The sequence below is a fragment of the Tamandua tetradactyla genome, chromosome 19 (assembly GCF_023851605.1).
Source record: "Tamandua tetradactyla isolate mTamTet1 chromosome 19, mTamTet1.pri, whole genome shotgun sequence".
In the NCBI taxonomy this organism is placed as follows: Eukaryota; Metazoa; Chordata; class Mammalia; order Pilosa; family Myrmecophagidae; genus Tamandua; species Tamandua tetradactyla.
In genome coordinates this window covers 62,768,392-62,788,398 of record NC_135345.1, presented here as the reverse complement: position 1 = coordinate 62,788,398, position 20,007 = coordinate 62,768,392, and the positions used below count along the sequence as shown (strand labels likewise).

At 35.9% G+C, this 20,007-nt stretch overlaps 1 protein-coding gene and 1 pseudogene across 15 annotated transcripts in view; one reads left to right on the top strand and one right to left on the bottom strand.

Moving 5' to 3' along the window:
* ADGRL3 (adhesion G protein-coupled receptor L3) overlaps positions 1–20,007 on the bottom strand; it is an 841,123-nt gene that overhangs the window by 258,065 nt on the left and 563,051 nt on the right. For all 15 annotated transcript variants that reach the window (XM_077136976.1, XM_077136982.1, XM_077136975.1 and 12 more), the window contains one exon: positions 6,840–6,920. In XM_077136976.1, the coding sequence (XP_076993091.1) occupies positions 6,840–6,920 (81 nt within the window). The remainder of the gene's footprint in view (positions 1–6,839; positions 6,921–20,007) is intronic.
* LOC143663739 (aminoacyl tRNA synthase complex-interacting multifunctional protein 2 pseudogene) lies at positions 10,739–11,459 on the top strand (annotated as a pseudogene).

Sequence of the window (20,007 nt, the reverse complement as noted above, 5' to 3'; positions counted from 1 at the left end):
GTTCAAGCTACCTTTGTATGATGTTAAGAATTACTGATTGCATATGTAGAATGGTATAATTTCTAAATGTTGGGTTAATTTCTTTTTTTTCTTTTTTCCCGTTAATTAATAAAAAAAAAATGAATAATGGGGATTTTACTATGTGTGCTTAGATGTCCCCACCCACCTCAACTCCCCACATACCCCACTACTCTCTGCTAATAATGTTTCATTAAGAATAGTTACAGGAAATTAAGTCACAGTTTCTTTTGTACAGATGAAAAAACACCATAGCAGATTTTATAGGTGCCTGCCTGACCTTTATGTAGTTAAACAACGTCTCTATGCTTCAGTTTTCTCATTCATAAAATGACAATAATACTGCTCTCTGCTTCACAGTGTTGAGGAAATTAATGAAATAATAATCCAGGTCAAGGGCTTATAATATAGCTGGGCACAAGTGATAAGTGCTCAATAAATATTGCTGCCGCTGTTGTTATTATTACTATTACGGGATGCACTCTAAAGAATATTATGTGTGGCATATCCTGAAGAATATTATGATTGGCTCTCTTCGGGAAATGGGAGAGAAGGAATCATATGAATTATTTATAGTGAGCAATGGATTTAGAGATAATTTACATAGTACTGTAAATGCTGGCTATTATCATCATTACTTACTAGGAATAACTAGTAAGTTAGTTGGGACTTTCACCATTATTAAATATTTTCTCTCCGAAAAAGCCAAGACAGCTATACTCTCACTTTTCTGAAAAATACTATAATTTAAATGGACAAAGAGAAGCCAGTCTGGAAGCTATAGTAGCAGACTTAGGAGAGCTGGATAAGTGACAAATCTTTGGAGGAAGGGCACAGGGAACTGGGGTGGAGGGTGTAGAGGTTCGGTGGGGAGGATTGAACCTGGTCAAGGCTGCTTCGAGACCTCCTAACCCCTGTGATGGAGCAGAATGCCTATTGGGGAGGCATCAAATTCAAGTTCAGATCATTATCACCAGACCAGCCATCAGCTACCCTGAAGCTGAAGGAAATTGTTCAGACCATGACAGTATCAAGCCTCTGTTTGATGACTTGTTAATGCTAAGAATATGAGTTTCATCAGCCAATGTGGGAGGAGATTAGGTAGAATTCAACACTTTCCCCTTTCTTAATTATTCAGGATCATTGACAAAGGATCAAGGATAAGTTGACAAAGAACCTAATGTGAAAAACTACCGGATACACTACTCTCCAGAATAATTATTCTCAACATTTGACTTAGCAAGACTGTGCTAAATTGTTCCAGTTATAAACATTGGTTTTTAAACAGTAATTTGTATTTGGAAAGTATGTTATAGTTCATAAAACCATCATGCATATTCCTGAAAATACAGAATAGTACATCAAATTTAGAATGAAATCCATTCAAAATTCAATTACTACTATATAGCATTATATTATGCTAGATGCTAGAAATATAATGGTGGTAAATAAATCTTCATGAAAAAGTGATAAGATCTTTGTGAGACTAAATGAGACAAATGTGTGTAAAAATGTTTATTCCTGTGTCTAGCACAAGTTAAATTCTTAATAAATGGGAGGTGTGCTACCTATTACTATAAACAATCTATACTTTTTGCCTACATCTTATAAATGTTCATAGTGTAATTTAAACAAAGGAAGTTTAGCAATTACATTTGCTAGAAAAGAGAATTTATTTTTCTATGGCAAAAGCACTCTAATAAATTCACATTCTATTTGTATTCCCTTAGGATAAGGGTGAGTAAAGCTAAATATTTATATGAGAATTATATTCTACTATGTAATGTCTTGCTACCTAGATAAATTAGAAAAGCACTAGATTTGAATATTAGAGAGGAGGGTCCAGGGGTTCCTCAAAATGAATTTTTGATGTCCTATTTTATTTTAATCAATTTCAAATGTTTTTATATTTCACTAGATAATACCATGTGTTAACGCTTCTAACTTGTGATGATAAATCTTTGGCTATAGTCTATTTTAAATATAGATATGTGAGGCAGGACCATCTGCTTATTTGGAACTTTAAAATATATTTTCAGTGTATGGATTTGCTGAATGTAATTTAATTTGTAATTGAAACAATACTAGGCATTTTTCTAGTTCACTGATTTTATGCCAATTGAACCATGTTTGCATTACTCAATTTATTACAGAAAAAAAATTAAAAATAGATGCCATTTTTCCAATCTGTTCAAGTATTTCCGTTTCTTTTCCTCAGAGTATAAATTGTAACTGTCAATAAGAAAGAACACTGAACAAATTTATAAATTAGTATCCAATATTAGAATTCTTAGGATTCTGAATCTGCTCCCTATATAGATTCTCATTCACCCAACTTAACTGAGTGCTTCTGCCTGCAGAATATGAAGAGACGTGATTCCAGAGTAGGGTATTTTACATATACTGTGGAGAAAGGATGGTTAGCAGGGACATAGGTTTCAGAATTAGAACTCTCAAAAGCCCTGCTGAGCACTCCAATGTGCTTATTTACAAATCTGCAAAAAAATTAGCAAAATAGTCTTTCTTTCACTTCCACTTATAATATTTAAAGTTAGGAAATACATCTCAAAAGCTTGCAGAACTCATTAGTATACAGAAATATAAAATCAACCCCATCCAATTAACTACAAAATTATAACAAACTTGTTCTAATAATGAAAGATTTAAAAATAATAGTGCTTTCAGATGCAGCTAATTTTTTAAAAACCTGTGCTTAATGAGACGTATGGTAAGAAAAATTACCATAATGGTGAATGCTGATTCAGGACCTTATTTTTATTAAGTAGTTTATAGTGAGGGCTGTGACTATTTTTCTATTTATAGTGGCAGCTCTGGTTAATTACCTTGTAATGTACTGTGACATTAATGTACTAGTAAACTCTTGGAATTTATACCCCTATTCAGTAATAAAATCTGTAAGTTGAAGAATGCATATAAAGTCATCACAGACATAAATTATGTGGCCAAATGCCATGTATGATAGCATTAGATTTAAAGAACAGAATCTCTTAAATTTACTCTTCAGTGGGTAAGTGGCATTGTATTTACATATAGCAGCTACTCTGCAATTGTAGAGAGTACAACATTCCATGCAAGGGTATTTGACAATTTGCTACTACATTTCCTTATGGATACTGTGACTGGCATATGCTGGTTTTTGTTCTCAGAAGTTGCATTCAGCTTCTGACGCCAGTGGCTTCCTCCTTCACTTAGTTCCACTGGGACACAACTCTCTGGGCTCTGGCTTGCTTAGCATCTCATGGAAAGGCATATGGTGACATCTTCTGGTCTTTGTTCATGTCTAGGCATTTGCTTCCTCTGTTGGCGCTCCAAACATTTCCAAACATCCGTGTCTCTGTCAACTCTGAAGCAACTGGCCTTCTGGCATCTGCATTTGATGCCATGGAAACAATCCAATCAATGTTTCCCACCCTAAACAATAGGTCAGTCCCACAAGATTGGATCAGGATTAAAGCATGGCTTTTCTGAGGTGCATAATAGTTTCAAATGGGTACAAATGCCAATACCATTAAAGCATTGAATTAATATTTAAAATTTTCTACCTCCCCAAACAAATGAACCTAGACTAGATGACTTTACATACTTGGAAGATATGATTCTGTACAAATCAAACTCTTCCAGTGATTAGATAAATGAGTATACCTGCCTCATCACAGACACAAGTAATTGGAAAATTACATTCTAATATCATGATCTTGGATTCAAAAATCTTAAAATACTAGGAAATGGAATAATGTCTCTGAAGACATTTTTCCTTCACTTTGTCCCTTTCCTGTCCTTTTTAGCTCAGACAGCTCTTGGGTACAAAGAAACCAGAAATTGATGATCTGGAATCTATCCCATTTCTAATATATGTCTTTAAATGAAATATTAGATAGTCTTTAAAAAACGCACATCATTTCTTGCAATGTTATTTTCAAAATTTCAACAAACTTCTTTATTCATCATATTAAAAGTCCAGGGATATGGCACAATTTAGTGATTATAAATGGAAGTTCATTAATCATGGAGTATTTTTAGAGGGTCTCTGCTTCAATGTATAAAAAGGAGTGATAGGAAAACTGGAAGTTATCAAGAAGATGATTCTAAGGTAGAGATAACGATGTGAGGCAAATATCACGCAAATATGACTATTGAATTATAATCATTCATTCTTTATCAATTCAATCAATAACAGCATTACTTTTAAGAAGGGGTTATATGCCAATTTAAAGCCAAATTTTAAATAATGCCCACCGTCTATTCAGTGTCTTGAATATGTTAGGAATTTTGCATGTATTATTTTACTTAATATTGTAATAAACTTGCTGCAATGGCATTATCATCCTTGTTTTATAGACGATGGACAAGAAGTTGCCAAAAGTCATGCATATCTTCCTGGCTTCAGAGCCCAATTTCCTCTCATATGCCCCATCATTGGATCCAAACGTACTTAGTAATAGTTATGTTTGATCTAGGGCCTGACAGGAGGTAGATCATAGTATATTATCCCTAATCCTCACATGTTACTGTGAAGTTCTGATTTCGGAACTGCTACATAGCAGTGGAGGTAACTAAAGATAGGAAATATCTAGCATCTCCTAACACTAGTTTATGGTTGTATATACTTTCATTTTATCAGTTAATTTTCTTTATTATTTTTTCTAAATTTATTTTATTCTATAGTTGCCTACATATGCAAATGGTCCCAAATTCCTCCCTTTCCTAGATTCATGATCCTTTGGAGGAGATGGAGTCTATTCTGCCTTCTTAAATCTGAGCTTGGCTATATGACTTGCTTTGACCAATGGAACATTAACAAGCAGAGGCTTGAAAAGCACCTGAACTTTGGAATTTGCCCTCTTATTGCTGAGAACACTTCTGCCAATAATGAATGAGCCCGGGCTAGCCTGCTTAATGATGAAAGACAAGTGATCGTCAGCCCTGCTGACATCAAGGTGACTGCCAAACATGTGAGTGAGAATGCTTCTCTGTAAAAGACCAACTAGCTGCTAACTACTAAACATCCAGACCAAGCCGAGACAGCACAAATCACGCCCAATCAACTCGCAGAATTATAGTAAATGTTCCTTTTTTTTTTAAGTTTTGGAGAGGATTGCTACAGGACTCTACCTGCAACTTTAAAACTATCTTGCCCAAATCATACTGGTATCATCATGTCTGAAATACCTGAACTGTATTCAAGTTACCAACTTGCAGCAATAGGTCTCTATTTGCGGTAGGAACAACATTCCTCTAAGGATTAACATGTCTGCAACAATGCATCATTTTTAGTTCTTCCTATTCCTTGTGATGAAGGATTATGTCAAATGAAGGTGATTAAGGTAGAAATTTCCCTTGCCCTTTATCTGTTCACTTAACTACCACATCTCTTCAAAATAATTCTAGATCTTCCCTTTGCCACCGACACAACCTAATTAATTCCAATCTCTTTCACCATTATCTTCTCTTCCACACTAGTATGAGAGGTATTTTTTTTTTTTTATCATATTTGGAACTGTAATGGTTTCCCATTGACTTGAGAAAAAAATATTTCATAGTTTTCTCCAACATAAAATACAAACATCCTAGCATTAGGATACAGAATCTTTCAAAATCTGTCTCATTTAATCTTTCCAATCTTTCTGTCTGTAAATTCTCATATTTTATTGTGGCTGTAGCACATTTCTTTAAAAAATCACACACATTCATATATCCATATTTTGGTTCATTTTGTTTTCTCTTCCTGAGTTTCCCTTATCCTCTTTGTTCCTTTCTCCAGATGACTTGCCCTAATGACTTTTGTTTCATCAAGTAACTAATACTGTTAAAGGCATGAGAAAATATATTGCATGATATTGGGTATTTATAACATTTTTAAAAGTATCTATTTAGTGATAGCTTTGAACATTATAAAGCATTTTGAAAACCATTAATAAGTATTTCTTTTTTTTTTTTTTTTTTTTTTTTAAAGAGAGAGGGAGGAAGGGAAGGAAAGACAGAGAGAAGGAAGGAAGGATGGAAGGAAGGAAGGGAGGAAGAAAGGGAAACATCTTTAAACATTTTCTTGTTTTATTATATTTTGTTTGTTTGTTTGTTTTTTACATGGGCTGGGGCCGGGAATCGAACCGAGGTCCTCCGGCATGGCAGGCAAGCACTCTTGCCCGCTGAGCCACCGCGGCCCGCCCAATAAGTATTTCTTTAAAGGGGACAGATGAATTCTGTATTTAGATTATGAGATGACTACAATCTTTCAATTTTTTAAATTTTTATTACTTATTTTAAAAAATAAACTTAAACAGTTGGCATCAATTTAACTGTACCTTATTTGAACTTTGCATTTAAAACTGAATGGTCATAATACTAATGTGACTTTTAAAAATAATATAATAAAATATAAACTATCACAGTAAAAAAAGTCTGTCACTGTGTTTTAGATTAATATATCTAAATGTAAAAACAATGATATTAGAAGAAGGAAGTCTTGATATAAAACATAATGGTTATCTACTTATCTCTAGATCTAAGTTTGTATTTAACTAGTTCTTCACTAGTTGAATCACTATGAATCTCTGCTGAAACCTTTGCATTTGGTTTACAAGCATTTCTCAGAGCAAAGGTCCACATTTTAATTTATAAATAAGACTAGCTGTTTCTATTGAGTCCTCAGATACTTCACTTTTTCTGGTTTTTAAACAGGCATTGCATTACAAAAAAGATATTTACAACTGTCTTTAATTAATCACCTTCATCAATGATTGAGTAGTTTCTTTTTTCTTTAAATTAAAAACAACAACAACAACAACAACAAAAACCCTCACCTCTAGCAGGTGGTCTTTCCAGCTCAGAGTCCAGGTGAATGGGTGGAGAGATGTATGATACCTGTCCATGATGTGCCTGCCCTGTGGACACAAAAAGAAGTGTTAAAAGAATGCTAGTGTGGATTTTTACTTCAATTTTTTTTTTGTTTTTAGGTTGTCACATTTTTATTTCTCTGAACCAAGTTAAGAGTCATTATAGAATGTGAAGAGAATTCCCCAAACATAAAAATAGTATATATTGTTTCAAAAATATCCAACTAAATTAGTGCTTCTCAAACTGAGTTGAGAAACTACCTTTTTGTTAAATCACACATTTATCTTGGGCTGATACTTTAAAAATACAATAAAAATGTGTTACAAGAAAAATAAAATGAAGAAGCTAAAATCAAAGACACTCAAGACACAAGTACTTATTTTTTATTGTTAGATTAAACAGACATAAGTACACCATTAAATTGTTATAAGTATTTCTAAACCATCTTACTTTTGCACTTATTTCATTACAGATCTGTAATAATCAGTTTGGAGACTGGTATCAGTCCGCACACTATAGTATGAATTGCACGTATTTAGATCACTTTACAACCCTGATTAATTTATATTTTACCTTTAAGATTTATTTCCATTATTTGAGTAAAAAAGTATTCCTACTTGCTTATTGTATGTGATGCAAAACAACTAACTGCAATTTAAAAAGCAGGTAGTGGAATTTATTATCTATTCCAACAAAGCATTATATCTGCTCACCAACATATTTGTAATAGACTCTCTGTCTTATGGGTTACAGTGTTAATGTTTACTTGAATGTCAAGATGATAAATAAAATGGCTAGCTTAAATACAGAATGATTTTCTAACACTCAAAGTAGCTATAGTTTGTATATTGATGATCCAGTAAGCAATTAGGATTTTTGAGGCAAGAAAGCATAATGAAAGTTTGATTTCTAAAGCTTACTTTCTATAAAAAAGATTGGGTAGGTAAAAGGACCCATCATTTCTTTCTACAATGGGAATATACAGTATATTCATTCCACATATTCACTATAGCAATTTACAGGGTTGTTAATCTCTCTCCCTAAACAAGGAAAGTTAATGATACATAGATTATGATAACAGTTAGAGTAACCTTCCCATCTCAAGTTATATTCGACTTGTAATAAACTCTGCTGATTCCTCTTATGAGGCACATTTCAAATAATTAATATGGTTCCCTGTCGATAGTAGCTGCTGTTGCTTGCAGCATTTTTCCAGCTAGCAGCAGAAACAGTGGAGAGGCTGTAGTATACAGAGTCCCTTATGATGATAACTAAGAATATTGTGCATTCACTGGCCATGTTTCAGTGGAATACAAAAACGAGTATTACAAGTGAAAGACGATACTGATTATGCATTGTAAGCCATCCTTGTTTATTATAGCTTATTAAGCACTTCAGATTATCTTGATTATAAAACCACACAATGCTTACCTATGTTGCATATTTGCAAGAGCATTTATATTTTTAAGCTCATGTGTCATTACTGATGAATTGGTTTGAGACTTTATCAATCAGGTAAATGAAAATAATCTCTCACTTTATATTTTCAAAATAATCTTAGCATATAAAACTATATGGATCTGATGCCTAAAATTTTATATGTGTCCTTCAATACATATGATAATAACCATAAAGCATGAATGCATACATTATCTTCTTTTATCCGAACAGCACCACTCTGAGGAATAGTACTATATTTATATTCTTAAATGAAAGAAACAAGCAGAGAAGGTTATGCCACTTGCTCAAGAACATCTGCCTAACAAACGGCAAGGCCAGTAACGCTGTGACTCCAAATCTGAAGTATTTTCATCTAAATCATACTATTCTCCTCAGAGAAGCCCTCAGATGCTAAATTGTGGGAAAAATGTCTGTAGATTTAAGTGATTCTATTCCTATGCGCATGCTTTTAGAATTACTAGCACTAAATTCAGGTTGAAAGAGAGTCCAGTTACATGCCAAATTTGCCTCTGTTTTGAAGATAAACTTATAACTTCAAGGGGGCTCAAGACAGATACTTAGGGTAGCATGGAGGTCACATTGGGTAACTTTTAAGGGGGATGGGAGAGCCAACAGCCAGTGGGTGAAATGCAATGGAGATTAATCGCTGTCAAGTCCTGAACTTGGTTTTCCATAGTTTTCATCATTCTCTCTCTCCCTAGGAGGAATTCAGCAAACTGCAGGATGGAGTGCGACAGGGGAAGCAGATTTCAATTTGCCGATCTAGGTTTCAATTTTACTTCTACTCTGCAGAATGAAAACTGGAAAGTTATGGGGGTTGTTGCTGATTTATTTCATTCATCAAGTTTTTAAAGGTTTCCACTTTATTTTAAAATAGCGGTACTGAGGCACATTTCCACAAAAACACATGAAAGATCATAATAACTATTTTAACCTATGGCTAACTACAGCAATGATTGTCAGGAAGGCAATTGCTGGCTCTTCATGGGGAGGGCATTGAGAGCATGGCAGATAGTGCTGCACATAGTTTAGGGGGAAAAAATCACTTTCAAAACTCCACTGCCCTCATTAAGAATTATTGCAAAACAATAACAGTAGTAGCAAAATATATGATATTATTCTAATAATAATATTAATAGTCTTCAGTTAAAACCATAAATAACTTCCATAAACAGTTATCTTAGATTTTATGGTGAAAATATTCAACAAAAACATTTTAGTGTATAAAGAGCTTCAGAAAATAAAACACTTCAGATTATCTTAATTATATAGTAAAAAGCATTATAACCCATCTTATCTATACAAGATTTCACTAGGATATTCTTTAACAGGGAACTTACTTGCTCTCTCATTCATCACACTCTCTATCATGCTACACTGTCTCACACTAGACCTTCCTGGTTCTTGTAATCTCAGCGTTATATATTTAAATATGTGATGTGTTACTCCTATCACTGTTCTTATTTTTCCAAATTAAAAAAAAACAAAAACCTTCTTACTGATCCTCCTGAATTTTATTGTTTTCTAAATTTTACAGCAAAAAGAAGTCATATTGAGATTTTGGTTGGAATTTCATTTATTCTATAAATGTATCTGGAGAATAATGATATTTAAAATACTTGGTCTTTACATGCATTTTTAAAATGGATCTCCATTTATTCAATCATCTTTTAATACATAGAGATGCAAAAATTTTTGAACTCTTCTACATATAGATTATAAGGTTATCTCATTAAATTTGTTTCTAAGTGTTTATTTTGCCCATTTTAAATATATATATTTAATTTTCCTGATAATTTTCATTGAACTTTTTCAATAATTATTCCTGCAATTTATATTTCTTGACTCAGACCTGCCCCGGTCTTTGGAACTAAATACATTGACAATAATATTTAGTTATTTTTCATGGTCTTTGTTTCTTATGAAATTAAGGTTAAGATTCATCTTTATATTCTCATTGTTTAATTCTTTTATGCCCCAGAATTCGAATTTTTCAGATTAATTTTATAGGTTATGCCACTTAGGATACAGAGTTTTATGGGGCTTTATTCAACTGCCATTTTGCCATTAAGTTCCTCCAAAGCACATAAGAAAGAAATAAGCAATGCTGGCTGACATATTTCATTAAGGAATTACAGAGGGAAAGGAAAAAGGATTCATGATTCAAAGCTAAGGAATCTAGGACAAAGATTGCGTTGGAGGCCAATTAGGACGCAGGGACTGTGCCTCCCCAATGCCCGCGGCAGGAAAGGGAACCGAGACCATAATCCTTGTGGCCTCGGGTCGTTTCTGCTCGTTGGCCTCCCTCACTCGGCACCTTCCCTCCTTGGGTTCCTGTGACTCCGAGTACCAGGAAGAGCCTGGCCCTTCTGAGACCCATCAAGATTGAAACGCTTGTATTTATGTATCGAAATCTGCAGTTCATGGTGTCTCCAAGATGATCCAAATACCAGATACAGGCTTGGATGTAACCAACAAAATCCAGGCGAGTCCCCCTGCCTTAAAGACCAGTGGACTGGACTTCAAATCGGTGCTTGGAACGGATTAGGGAGCGCTGAAAGGCATTGTGATCAATGCAAATCCAGCCGAGGCTCCGCTTGTCCTTGCTAGTGTGGCACAGGCTGCTCTGTGACCATTGCAAGGACCTGTCTGCCATTGACACACCCTCATCAGTCAAGAGCATGACAGAAAACTTCTTAGGTGCTTTGGAGGACAGACTGAAAAATAGCCTGGTCACGAGTATCAGTTGGGGTTTACTTTAATTTAGAAGACTGTGTCAAAGACTCGAAGTTCAGTGTCTAAACGATTGTCCCATTGAAGGAGAAGAAGCATTGCATGTTTCTTGTTCTCTTTGGCCAGAGCACAATGCTGTAAATTTAACCCTCATACATAGCTGGGGGCACTGATTTTTTCCAAGTGAAAGAGGAAAGCAGCAAAGAAAAGGCAGCAGTTTTCCCGCTCCAGAATGCTCCTCTCAGGCAAGGCCCCTGGCTCTTTGGCAGATGTCATGCTGTGGTCCGTGCAGCAGATCCCTGCCCCCAGTGCAAGTGGCAGACAAAGTGCAGAGGCAGGTGGAGTTCGGTGGAAACCTAGCCCCTTTTCACTCTGCCCTCAGGGTCCTTTAAGTGAATCTCAGTAACTGATTCTAAAGAGTTTGGATTTTAAGAAAGGTGCTGATTCATGCTTACTGATAAGGGGATTTGTACTGAAATTCAAGTCTTTATTTAGGCCAGTTGGCCAGTTGTCAAGTATCAATAAAAGGGTCATGTAATTAAAAAAAAAGAAAGCTAAGGAATCTAGAAGAACAATGGCAACAGAAAAGGGAGATAGCTTATGAATTGTTTTGATTCATGTCAATGTCTATGTAAAATGATACATTTTCATGAAGATTTTATATATAATCTAATTATCATATTGATATAATTAATATGCCATACAATCCAGCCATTTAAGGTGTCCCATGCAATGTTTTTTAGTTTATTCATAGATTTGTGTAACCACCACCATAATCAATTTTAGAATGTTTTTATCATCCCCCAAAAGAAATCATATGTCCATGAGCAGTCACATCTCATGTTTCCCCAACCCACCCCAATCCTAGACAACCAATCTTCTACTTTCTGTCTGAATAGATTTGCGTATTCTGAATATTTAATATATACGGATTCTACAACATGTGATCTTTTGTGACTGTCTTCTTTCAGTTAGCATATGGTTTTCAAAGTTCACCCATGCTGTAGCATGAATCATTACTTATTTCCTTTTTATTGCTGAACAATATTCTATTATATTAGCATACCAATTTTATTTATTCATTCATCAATTGATGGACATTTGGTTATTTCCACATTTTGGTTATTATGAATCATGCTGCTATAAGCATATGTATTAGTGTACAATTTTTGTGTTAATACATTTTCATTTCTCTTGGATGGATATCTAGGAGGGTAATTTCTGGAACATATGCTAACTCTATGTGCAACCTTTTGAAGAACTGTCAGACTTATTTCCAAAGTGGCTGCACTATTTTACCTTCCCACCAGCAGTGTATGAAGGTTCCAAAATCATGGATATGTCTTTTAAACCTTTTCTTTTTAAATGTGTTAGTGTTATGCTCCAGGTAGGCATGGAAGAATAAAGCAGAGAGCTCTGTCAGAAATTGTATCACTCATTCACATTTACAGGGAGAAAGGAAAAGGGGATGGGGGCAGGGGAGGGGAAAGGGGGAAAGGAGAGGGAGAAGGGGGAAGGGATGTAGGAGGGACAGGGTGGGCAGAGGAGGGAAGGATAAGGAAGGGAAGGGAGGGGAGGAGACAGGAGAGAAGGGAAGGGAAGAAAGAAAAGAGCAACTGTTTTGAGCTGAAATTGTGGGCTATCCAGATTCAGGTATGGCAAAGAAATAGATATTTCAAGATTTCTGGTCAACAGAACTCAATGTTGTAGAAAAAAATACAAAAGCCATTATGGATTCTGGAAAGAAAGAGTACAGTTCCTATCCCAATCTCTTTTTTAACTCTCATTCATTGCTAATTCATCAAGGAACCCTGTGCAATTTCTACTAAAGTTCAAATACAGAAAGTATTTGAGCAGCATTCACTTCAAGGAAAGGATCTGCTCTCTTTTTACTGTCAACACTTTTATTGCAAATCTGAGCACAGAGACGCATTAAGAGAACCATAGAATTTAAAGGGAGAAAGGTATTTCATATCTTGAAGTCTCCAAACTATATTTTAGAATGAGGAATCAGAGATCCTGAGAAGTTGGAGACGTTTGCAAAAGTCATTTCAAGGTGGTGGATGTCATAACCAATGCCAGAGAACAGTAAGAAATGGGATACTTCCACACTAGTTTGCAACTGCCCACAGCCAAAGGCCTCTTTTCATCATTGAAGACTCCCTTAGAGAACCATTCTTTCTAGATGTGTGAGCATGATCTTTCAGATGTGTTGAAACATTAAAAGATTAAAAACTATCTGTTTTATGAGAACATGAACTATTTTTTTTTCCAGTAAAACCATGTTGACAAATTAGAGGTACTTTGATATAATTAGTAAAATCATAGCCTTAGAACAGACCTTTGGTATCCAACTCTACCATTTAGTAGACAAAAGGCATTATAAGTTAAATATCTATAAATTTGCTTAACTTCCATGGACCTCATTTCCTTATTGAAAACAGTGATAATAGCACCTTTCTCTTAGGAGTGTTTTAAATTTGAATCAGTTTATACAAGTATAGTGCTAGGAGTGTTTTAAATTTGAATGAGTTTATACATGTATAGTACCTAAAAGAATGCTAGATCCATTCCAAAGTACTTAGTACATTTTAGCTATTATTATTATTATTATTATTACAAATTTATTGTTTTGTTCCTGTGTTCATTCACCCAATATTAGTTGACCATCTAATATGTGATAAATACCTTTCTACTTGGTTGACGGTTGACATATATCACACAATAAAAGAAACGATAATCCCTGCCCTGATATAGGGGGAGATGGACATTAAGCAATAAATACAATAAATAAGTTAATTATATTGCATGTGTTAGATGCTAAGGGCTATGGAAACAGAATAGACAAAAGTGCTGGAATGGGAAAGGAAGGTTGCAATTTTAAGTAGGATGATCGGGGAAGCCTCATTTAATTTCCATGAATAGCATTTGAATAATTCAAAATTGATAATAGATAATACCTGATGTCTAAAGGAAATTCTAACATGATAAAACCAAAAATAATGGCTCAAATGCAATTTCCATAATTCAGACTTAAAAAACTAAATGTATTGGTAGCAGATGCTTTTTCCTACCACATTCATTTTGAATTCTATACATATTCACAAAAATACTAATAAAGCTGCCACTGACCAATGAATAAAAATAAATAAAATATGGAGACATGCATTTGGTGAAATAAAGACAACTTTCTTCTTTAAGTAAAAACACATTTTATTGCAATGAAATCCCTATTGGTTTCTACAGTTACACCATCTTTCTACTTGATTTTTCTTCATTTTTCTCTAATGTGCTTGCAAGTTTAATAGTTTATGGCCCTCCAGGCAGATGTTATGTCTTCTTTTTGCTTGTTTGCTTTAAATTTTTCACCTGCTGGTCTTGATTATTTTACTCTAGAGATACGACATTTTCCCCCTTAACCACAATAAAATACATGTCACAGTTTCGCTCCTGGGGTTTTTAACAATATCATCATTTTGCTTTTACAATGTTTAGGACAATAGCAAGTTATATCACTCTTCCCTACTGTAATAATCATTTCAGGTGGGAATCAGAGAAACCAAACTAAACTACATTAAGAATCTCATGTGGAACTTTTCTGTTTTACAAATCTCTGAAAGTACCTAAGTCTTTCCAAAAGAAAAGGCAAAAAAAAAAAAGAACATTTTAATTCCTTGTTAAAAAGAACTCTCTGCTACAGCAAAATACCAGAGGTCAAAATGTTGTTTGTGCTGATGGCCAGTTGGACATACCTAGCATTATAATAGCTTGTTTTGTTTGTCTTCAAATCCCACTCTGACCATATCCATCTGGCATTTATGAAGTCAGCTTTCAGGGTAAGATATAAACACCAATCAAAACTAATCATCAAAGAAAAGACTTGTAAAGTTTCCAATTTGATACCTATCTTTTCCTTCTGGTTTCCTTTTCCAGCCTCATCTTATAAATCATACTTATTTTCAGTGAGTTTAGTAAAATATGAGACAGCAGAGAGACAGCTACATGCTTGACTAATCTGGGATATACAGTCATTGATGGAAGTGCAAAGGTCCCTAATGGGCTTCTCTTTAGTGGATATTACTTGCCACACAGAGAAAAGATGAAATGATTTGGGGAATAGGTAGTTTCATATTTGTGTGTGTTTGTGCATGTGTGTGTGTGTGTGTGTGTGTACCATTCAGCAAATTTTCTTCACTACCCACTCTGTGGCCAGTATTAAGGATACCATGTGCACCAGATAACATGATTCCTCCATTTGTCCAGATGCAATATTAAGCAATTACAACGAAATTTGATACACCTTGCTAGAGATGAGACAGAAGAGCACAGTAACGGCACTTAACTGTAAGTCAGAAAAAACAATAACCTGGAGAAAAGTGATATCTGAGGTTAGGGCAGGTGGCAGTTTAGTGAAAGAAAATGGTAGAAAATGGGGTGGCAGAAAGAACATCATAATGGCATGCCTGCAGGTAACATGATTTAGACAGGGGACAGGTATCCCACAGGTGGGTGGTAAAAGAAAAGATGATTGAAAGACAATAAAAGCTCAGAAATGCACAAATAAGAGAATAAAGAATATATGTCTAACATCCAGCTTCAATGATGTTCAAACTGGATAAGATGCAATCTCTTATCCATTGCCTTCTACACTACATCCACGAGGTGGGAAGGGGGCAAATGTACTATAATACTCTCTGAAACATTAGAAGCTTTCAGTTCTCTATCTCTATATCCAGGGCATCTAAACTTTTCTTTATCGTCAGAGCAATTCTGATTTAGTAATTAAAGTTACTTGGATATTTTGCTTATAGCTTGTGATAGGTAGCATAATAGGTCCCCCAAAGATGCCCAGGTCCCAATTCCTGGAACCTATGAATATGTTATTTTACATGGCAAAAGGACTTTGCAGATGTAATTAAGGTTGGGATGGGGAGATTATACTAGATTATCTGGGCAGAACTAATCCAATCACAAGAATCTTTACTAGGGGAAAAGGGAGGCAGAAATAAAGGTCAGAGCGATGTGATATGTGAAAGAATCCACCACCCTTGCTGGAGGAAGCGGGGAGGACTAAAGAATGGCGGCTGCCGCAAGAAGCTAGAAAAAAGCAAGGAAATAGATCCTAATGTGATGGCTAATTTTACCATCACGGTGGGTTATGATGTCCAGTTGTTTGGTCAAATACTTGTCTAATTTTTTGCGGTGGAGGTGTTCATTGATGGGATTAGCAGCTGCAATCAATTGACTTTAAGTAAAGAGATGACCCTGTATAATGTGGGTGGGCCTCATCCAATCAGTTGGAGGTTGTAATAGCAAAAACAGAGTTCCAGGGATCAGAAGGAATTCTGCTTTAAGACTACACTCTCCACCCCCTCCTGAGTTTCTAGACTAAGGAATTCAATTCAAGAATTCAACATTACTCTCACCAGAATTTTCAGCCTCGAGTCTGTCCTATGGAATTTGGTATTGACAGCCCCCACAATTGCATGAGCCAATTCTTTTCAAGTTCCTTTATATACATATTATATATAAAATTTTTAAATGTATAAATATCCTAATATATTGTATATAGATGCAAATGTATTATATATACATATACATATACAATTGGTTTGGTTTTTCTGGAGAACCGTAACTGATACACCTACCCAGAGTCTAGAGAAAGGACTGCTGTTAGTCCAGTGAGACCTGTACCCACCTTCTGACCTAGAGAAACATAAGATAATAAATGTGTGTTGTCTGAGCCTCTAAGTTTGTTGTACTTTGTTACAGTAGTGACAGAAAACTAATAGACAGCTTAATAACCACTACTATAAAATTATAAAAGCTTTTCCTTTTAAAAATGATTCTTAAAATTATTTGAATAGTGACTTCGGGCCAAGAAGGCGGCTTAGCAATGTGTGCATTTTAGTTTGTCCTCTAGAACAACTACTAAATAACCAGAAACAATACAGAACAGCTCCTAGGGCCACGTCAGTCACCGGACACACAGTGTACCCCAGTCTGGACCAAATGGACTGGCTGCGAGCCCCCAGAATCATGAGTTCCCCAAGCTGCAATGGCCAGTGCCCTCCCCCTACAGGCTGCTTCCCAGAGGGGAAAGGAAAGAGACTTTACCAGCAACAGGGGCTGAGCCCAACCAAACACCAATTGTGGAATTAATTAACAAAATCTGACTACTAAAAATAGGCCCCCTGGGTGGGCCACGGTGGCTCAGCAGGTAAGAATGCTTGCCTGCCATGCCAGAGGACCTGGGTTCAATTCCTGGTGCCTGCCCATGTTGAAAAAAAAAAGGCCCCTGTTCAGGCGAACCTGGTCAAAGTGGAGGTTGTTCATTTTTGCCCCAGTGCCAAGGGGTCAGGGCTGATGGAAAAAGAAAAAAAAAAAAAGGAAGCAGAGGTTTCTGTGGCTGTGTTTCTACAAAGGCTTGACTGCCTTTGCATACAGTGGCAGGACTTTTCAGGCTGCAACTGCCCCAGGCATAGGCAGAAACAGGCTTGGTTGAGGGCTTGTCTGGAGCCTGTGCCTTCCCCACAGGAGGAGTGAGACCCAACTCAGGGATAATCCCTCCCCCAAGGAATTCAGACAACAGGGACTGGTAATTTGAAGCCATTAAAACCAGCCTACAACCTCTCCTCTATCTCCACCAAGCCCCCAGCAGGGAGAGTTTGCCAAAGTTAAAGGTACCGCATCATCTTATGCTGGTGGGACCTGCAGGCAGACAAGCACCACATACTGGGCAGGATAAGAAAAACAGAGCCCAAAGACTTCACAGGCAAGTCTGTCAACCTTCTGGGTCTCACCCTCAGGGAAAACTGACACAGGTGACTCTTTCTTCTTGACAGGAGGCCAGTTTGGTCTGGGAAAATCCGGGTGGGATCTATAATACCTACGTGGACACTCCTAAGTTGGGGGGGTGGGGGGGGAGGCACCATACAAGCAGGGCAAGAAACAAGAAAACAAGAACTGAAAAATTCTCCTCTGTTAAACAAAACTTAAGCTAGGGGTCCAGATAAAGCTGAACTGAATGTCAAAGAACAGACAGACAACAAATTCATTCAGCAAGAAAACCCTAGGTAAAAGAAGTGAAAGCAATCTCCAGAATAAACTAATTAAGGTAATTAAATGGCTAGGCACCAGCAAAAAATAACAAATCACACTAGGAAAATTGAAGATATGGCCCAGTCAAAGGAACACCCAACAATTCAAATGAGATACAGGAGCTGAAACAATTAATTCAGAATACACGAACAGACATGGAAAACCTCATCAAAAAACAAATCAATGAAATGAGGGAGGATATAAATAAGGCAAGGAATGAACAAAAAGAAGAATTGAAAGTCTGGAAAAACAAATCACAGAACTTATGGGAGTGAAGGACAAAGTAGAATAGAATTAAAAAAAAAAAACAATGGAAACCTATAGTGGTAGATTTCGAGAGGCAGAACATAGGATTAGTGAACTGGAGGATGGAACATCTGAAATCCGATAAGAAAAAGAAAATATAGGGGAAAAAATGGAAAAATATGAGCAGGGATTCAGGGAATTGAAGGACAATATGTAGCACATGATATACATGTTGTGGGTGTACCAGAAGGAGAAGAGAAGGGAAAAGGAGGAGAAAAACTAATGGAGGAAATTATCACTGAAAATTTCCCAACTCTTACGAAAAACTTAAAATTACAGATCCAAGAAGTGCAGCACACCCCAAAGAGAATAAATCCAAATAGACATACTCCAAGACATTTACTAATCAGAATGCCAGAGGTCAAAGAGAAAGAGAGAATCTTGAAATCAGCAAGAGAAAAGCAATCCATCACATACAAGGGAAGCCCAATAAGACTATGCATAGATTTCTCAGCAGAAACCATGGAGGCGAGAAGACAGTGGGATGATATATTTAAATTATTAAAAGAGAAATACTGCCAACCAATAATTCTATGTCCAGCAAAAGTGTCCTTCAAAAATGAGGGAGAAATTAAAACATTTTCAGACAAAAAATCACTGAGAGAATTTGTGACCAAGAAACCAGCTCTGCAAGAAATACTAAAGGGAGCACTAGAGATAGATACAAAGGCAGAAGAGAGAGGTGTGTAGTAAGGAAGACTATGAGTAAAGGTAAAAAGAAGTAAAATTAGAAGGACATATAAAAGCTAAAAAGAAAAATGTTAGAGGAGGGTACTGCCTGTGCAGTAATAACACTGAATGTTGATGGATTAAGCTTTTCAATTGGGGGACAGGGACTGGCAGAATGGATTAGGGAATGGGATCCATCTATATGTTGTCTCTACTCAAAGAACATGAGGGCAAGGACACAAATGGACATTTGCACAACAATGTTTATAGCAGCATTATTTACAATTACCAAGAGATGGAAACAGCCAAAATGTCCATCAACAGATGGGTGGCTAAACAAACTGTGGTATATACATAAGATGGCATATTATGCAGCTGTAAGACAGAATAAAGTATGAAGTATGTAACAACATGGATGGACCTTAAGGACATTATGCTGAGTGAGATTAGCCAGAAACAAAAGGACAAATACTGTATGATCTCACTGATATGAACTGACATTAGTGAATAAACTTGGAGAGTTTCGCTGGTTACAGAGACCATCAGGAGGTAGAAATAGGGTAAGGTATTGGGTAATTGGAGCTGAAGGAATACAGATTGTGCAACAGGACTGAATGTAAAAACTCAGAAATGGACAGCACAATACTATCTAACTGTAATATAATTATGTAAAAAACATTGAACGAAGCTGAATGTGAGAATGATAGAGGGAGGAGGGCTGGGGGCATAAATGAAATCACAAAGAAAGATAGATGATAAAGATTGAGATGGTATAATCTAGGAATCCCTAGAGTGTATAATGACAGTGACTAAATGTACAAATTTTAAAAATGTTTTTGCATGAGGAAGAACAAAGGAATGTCA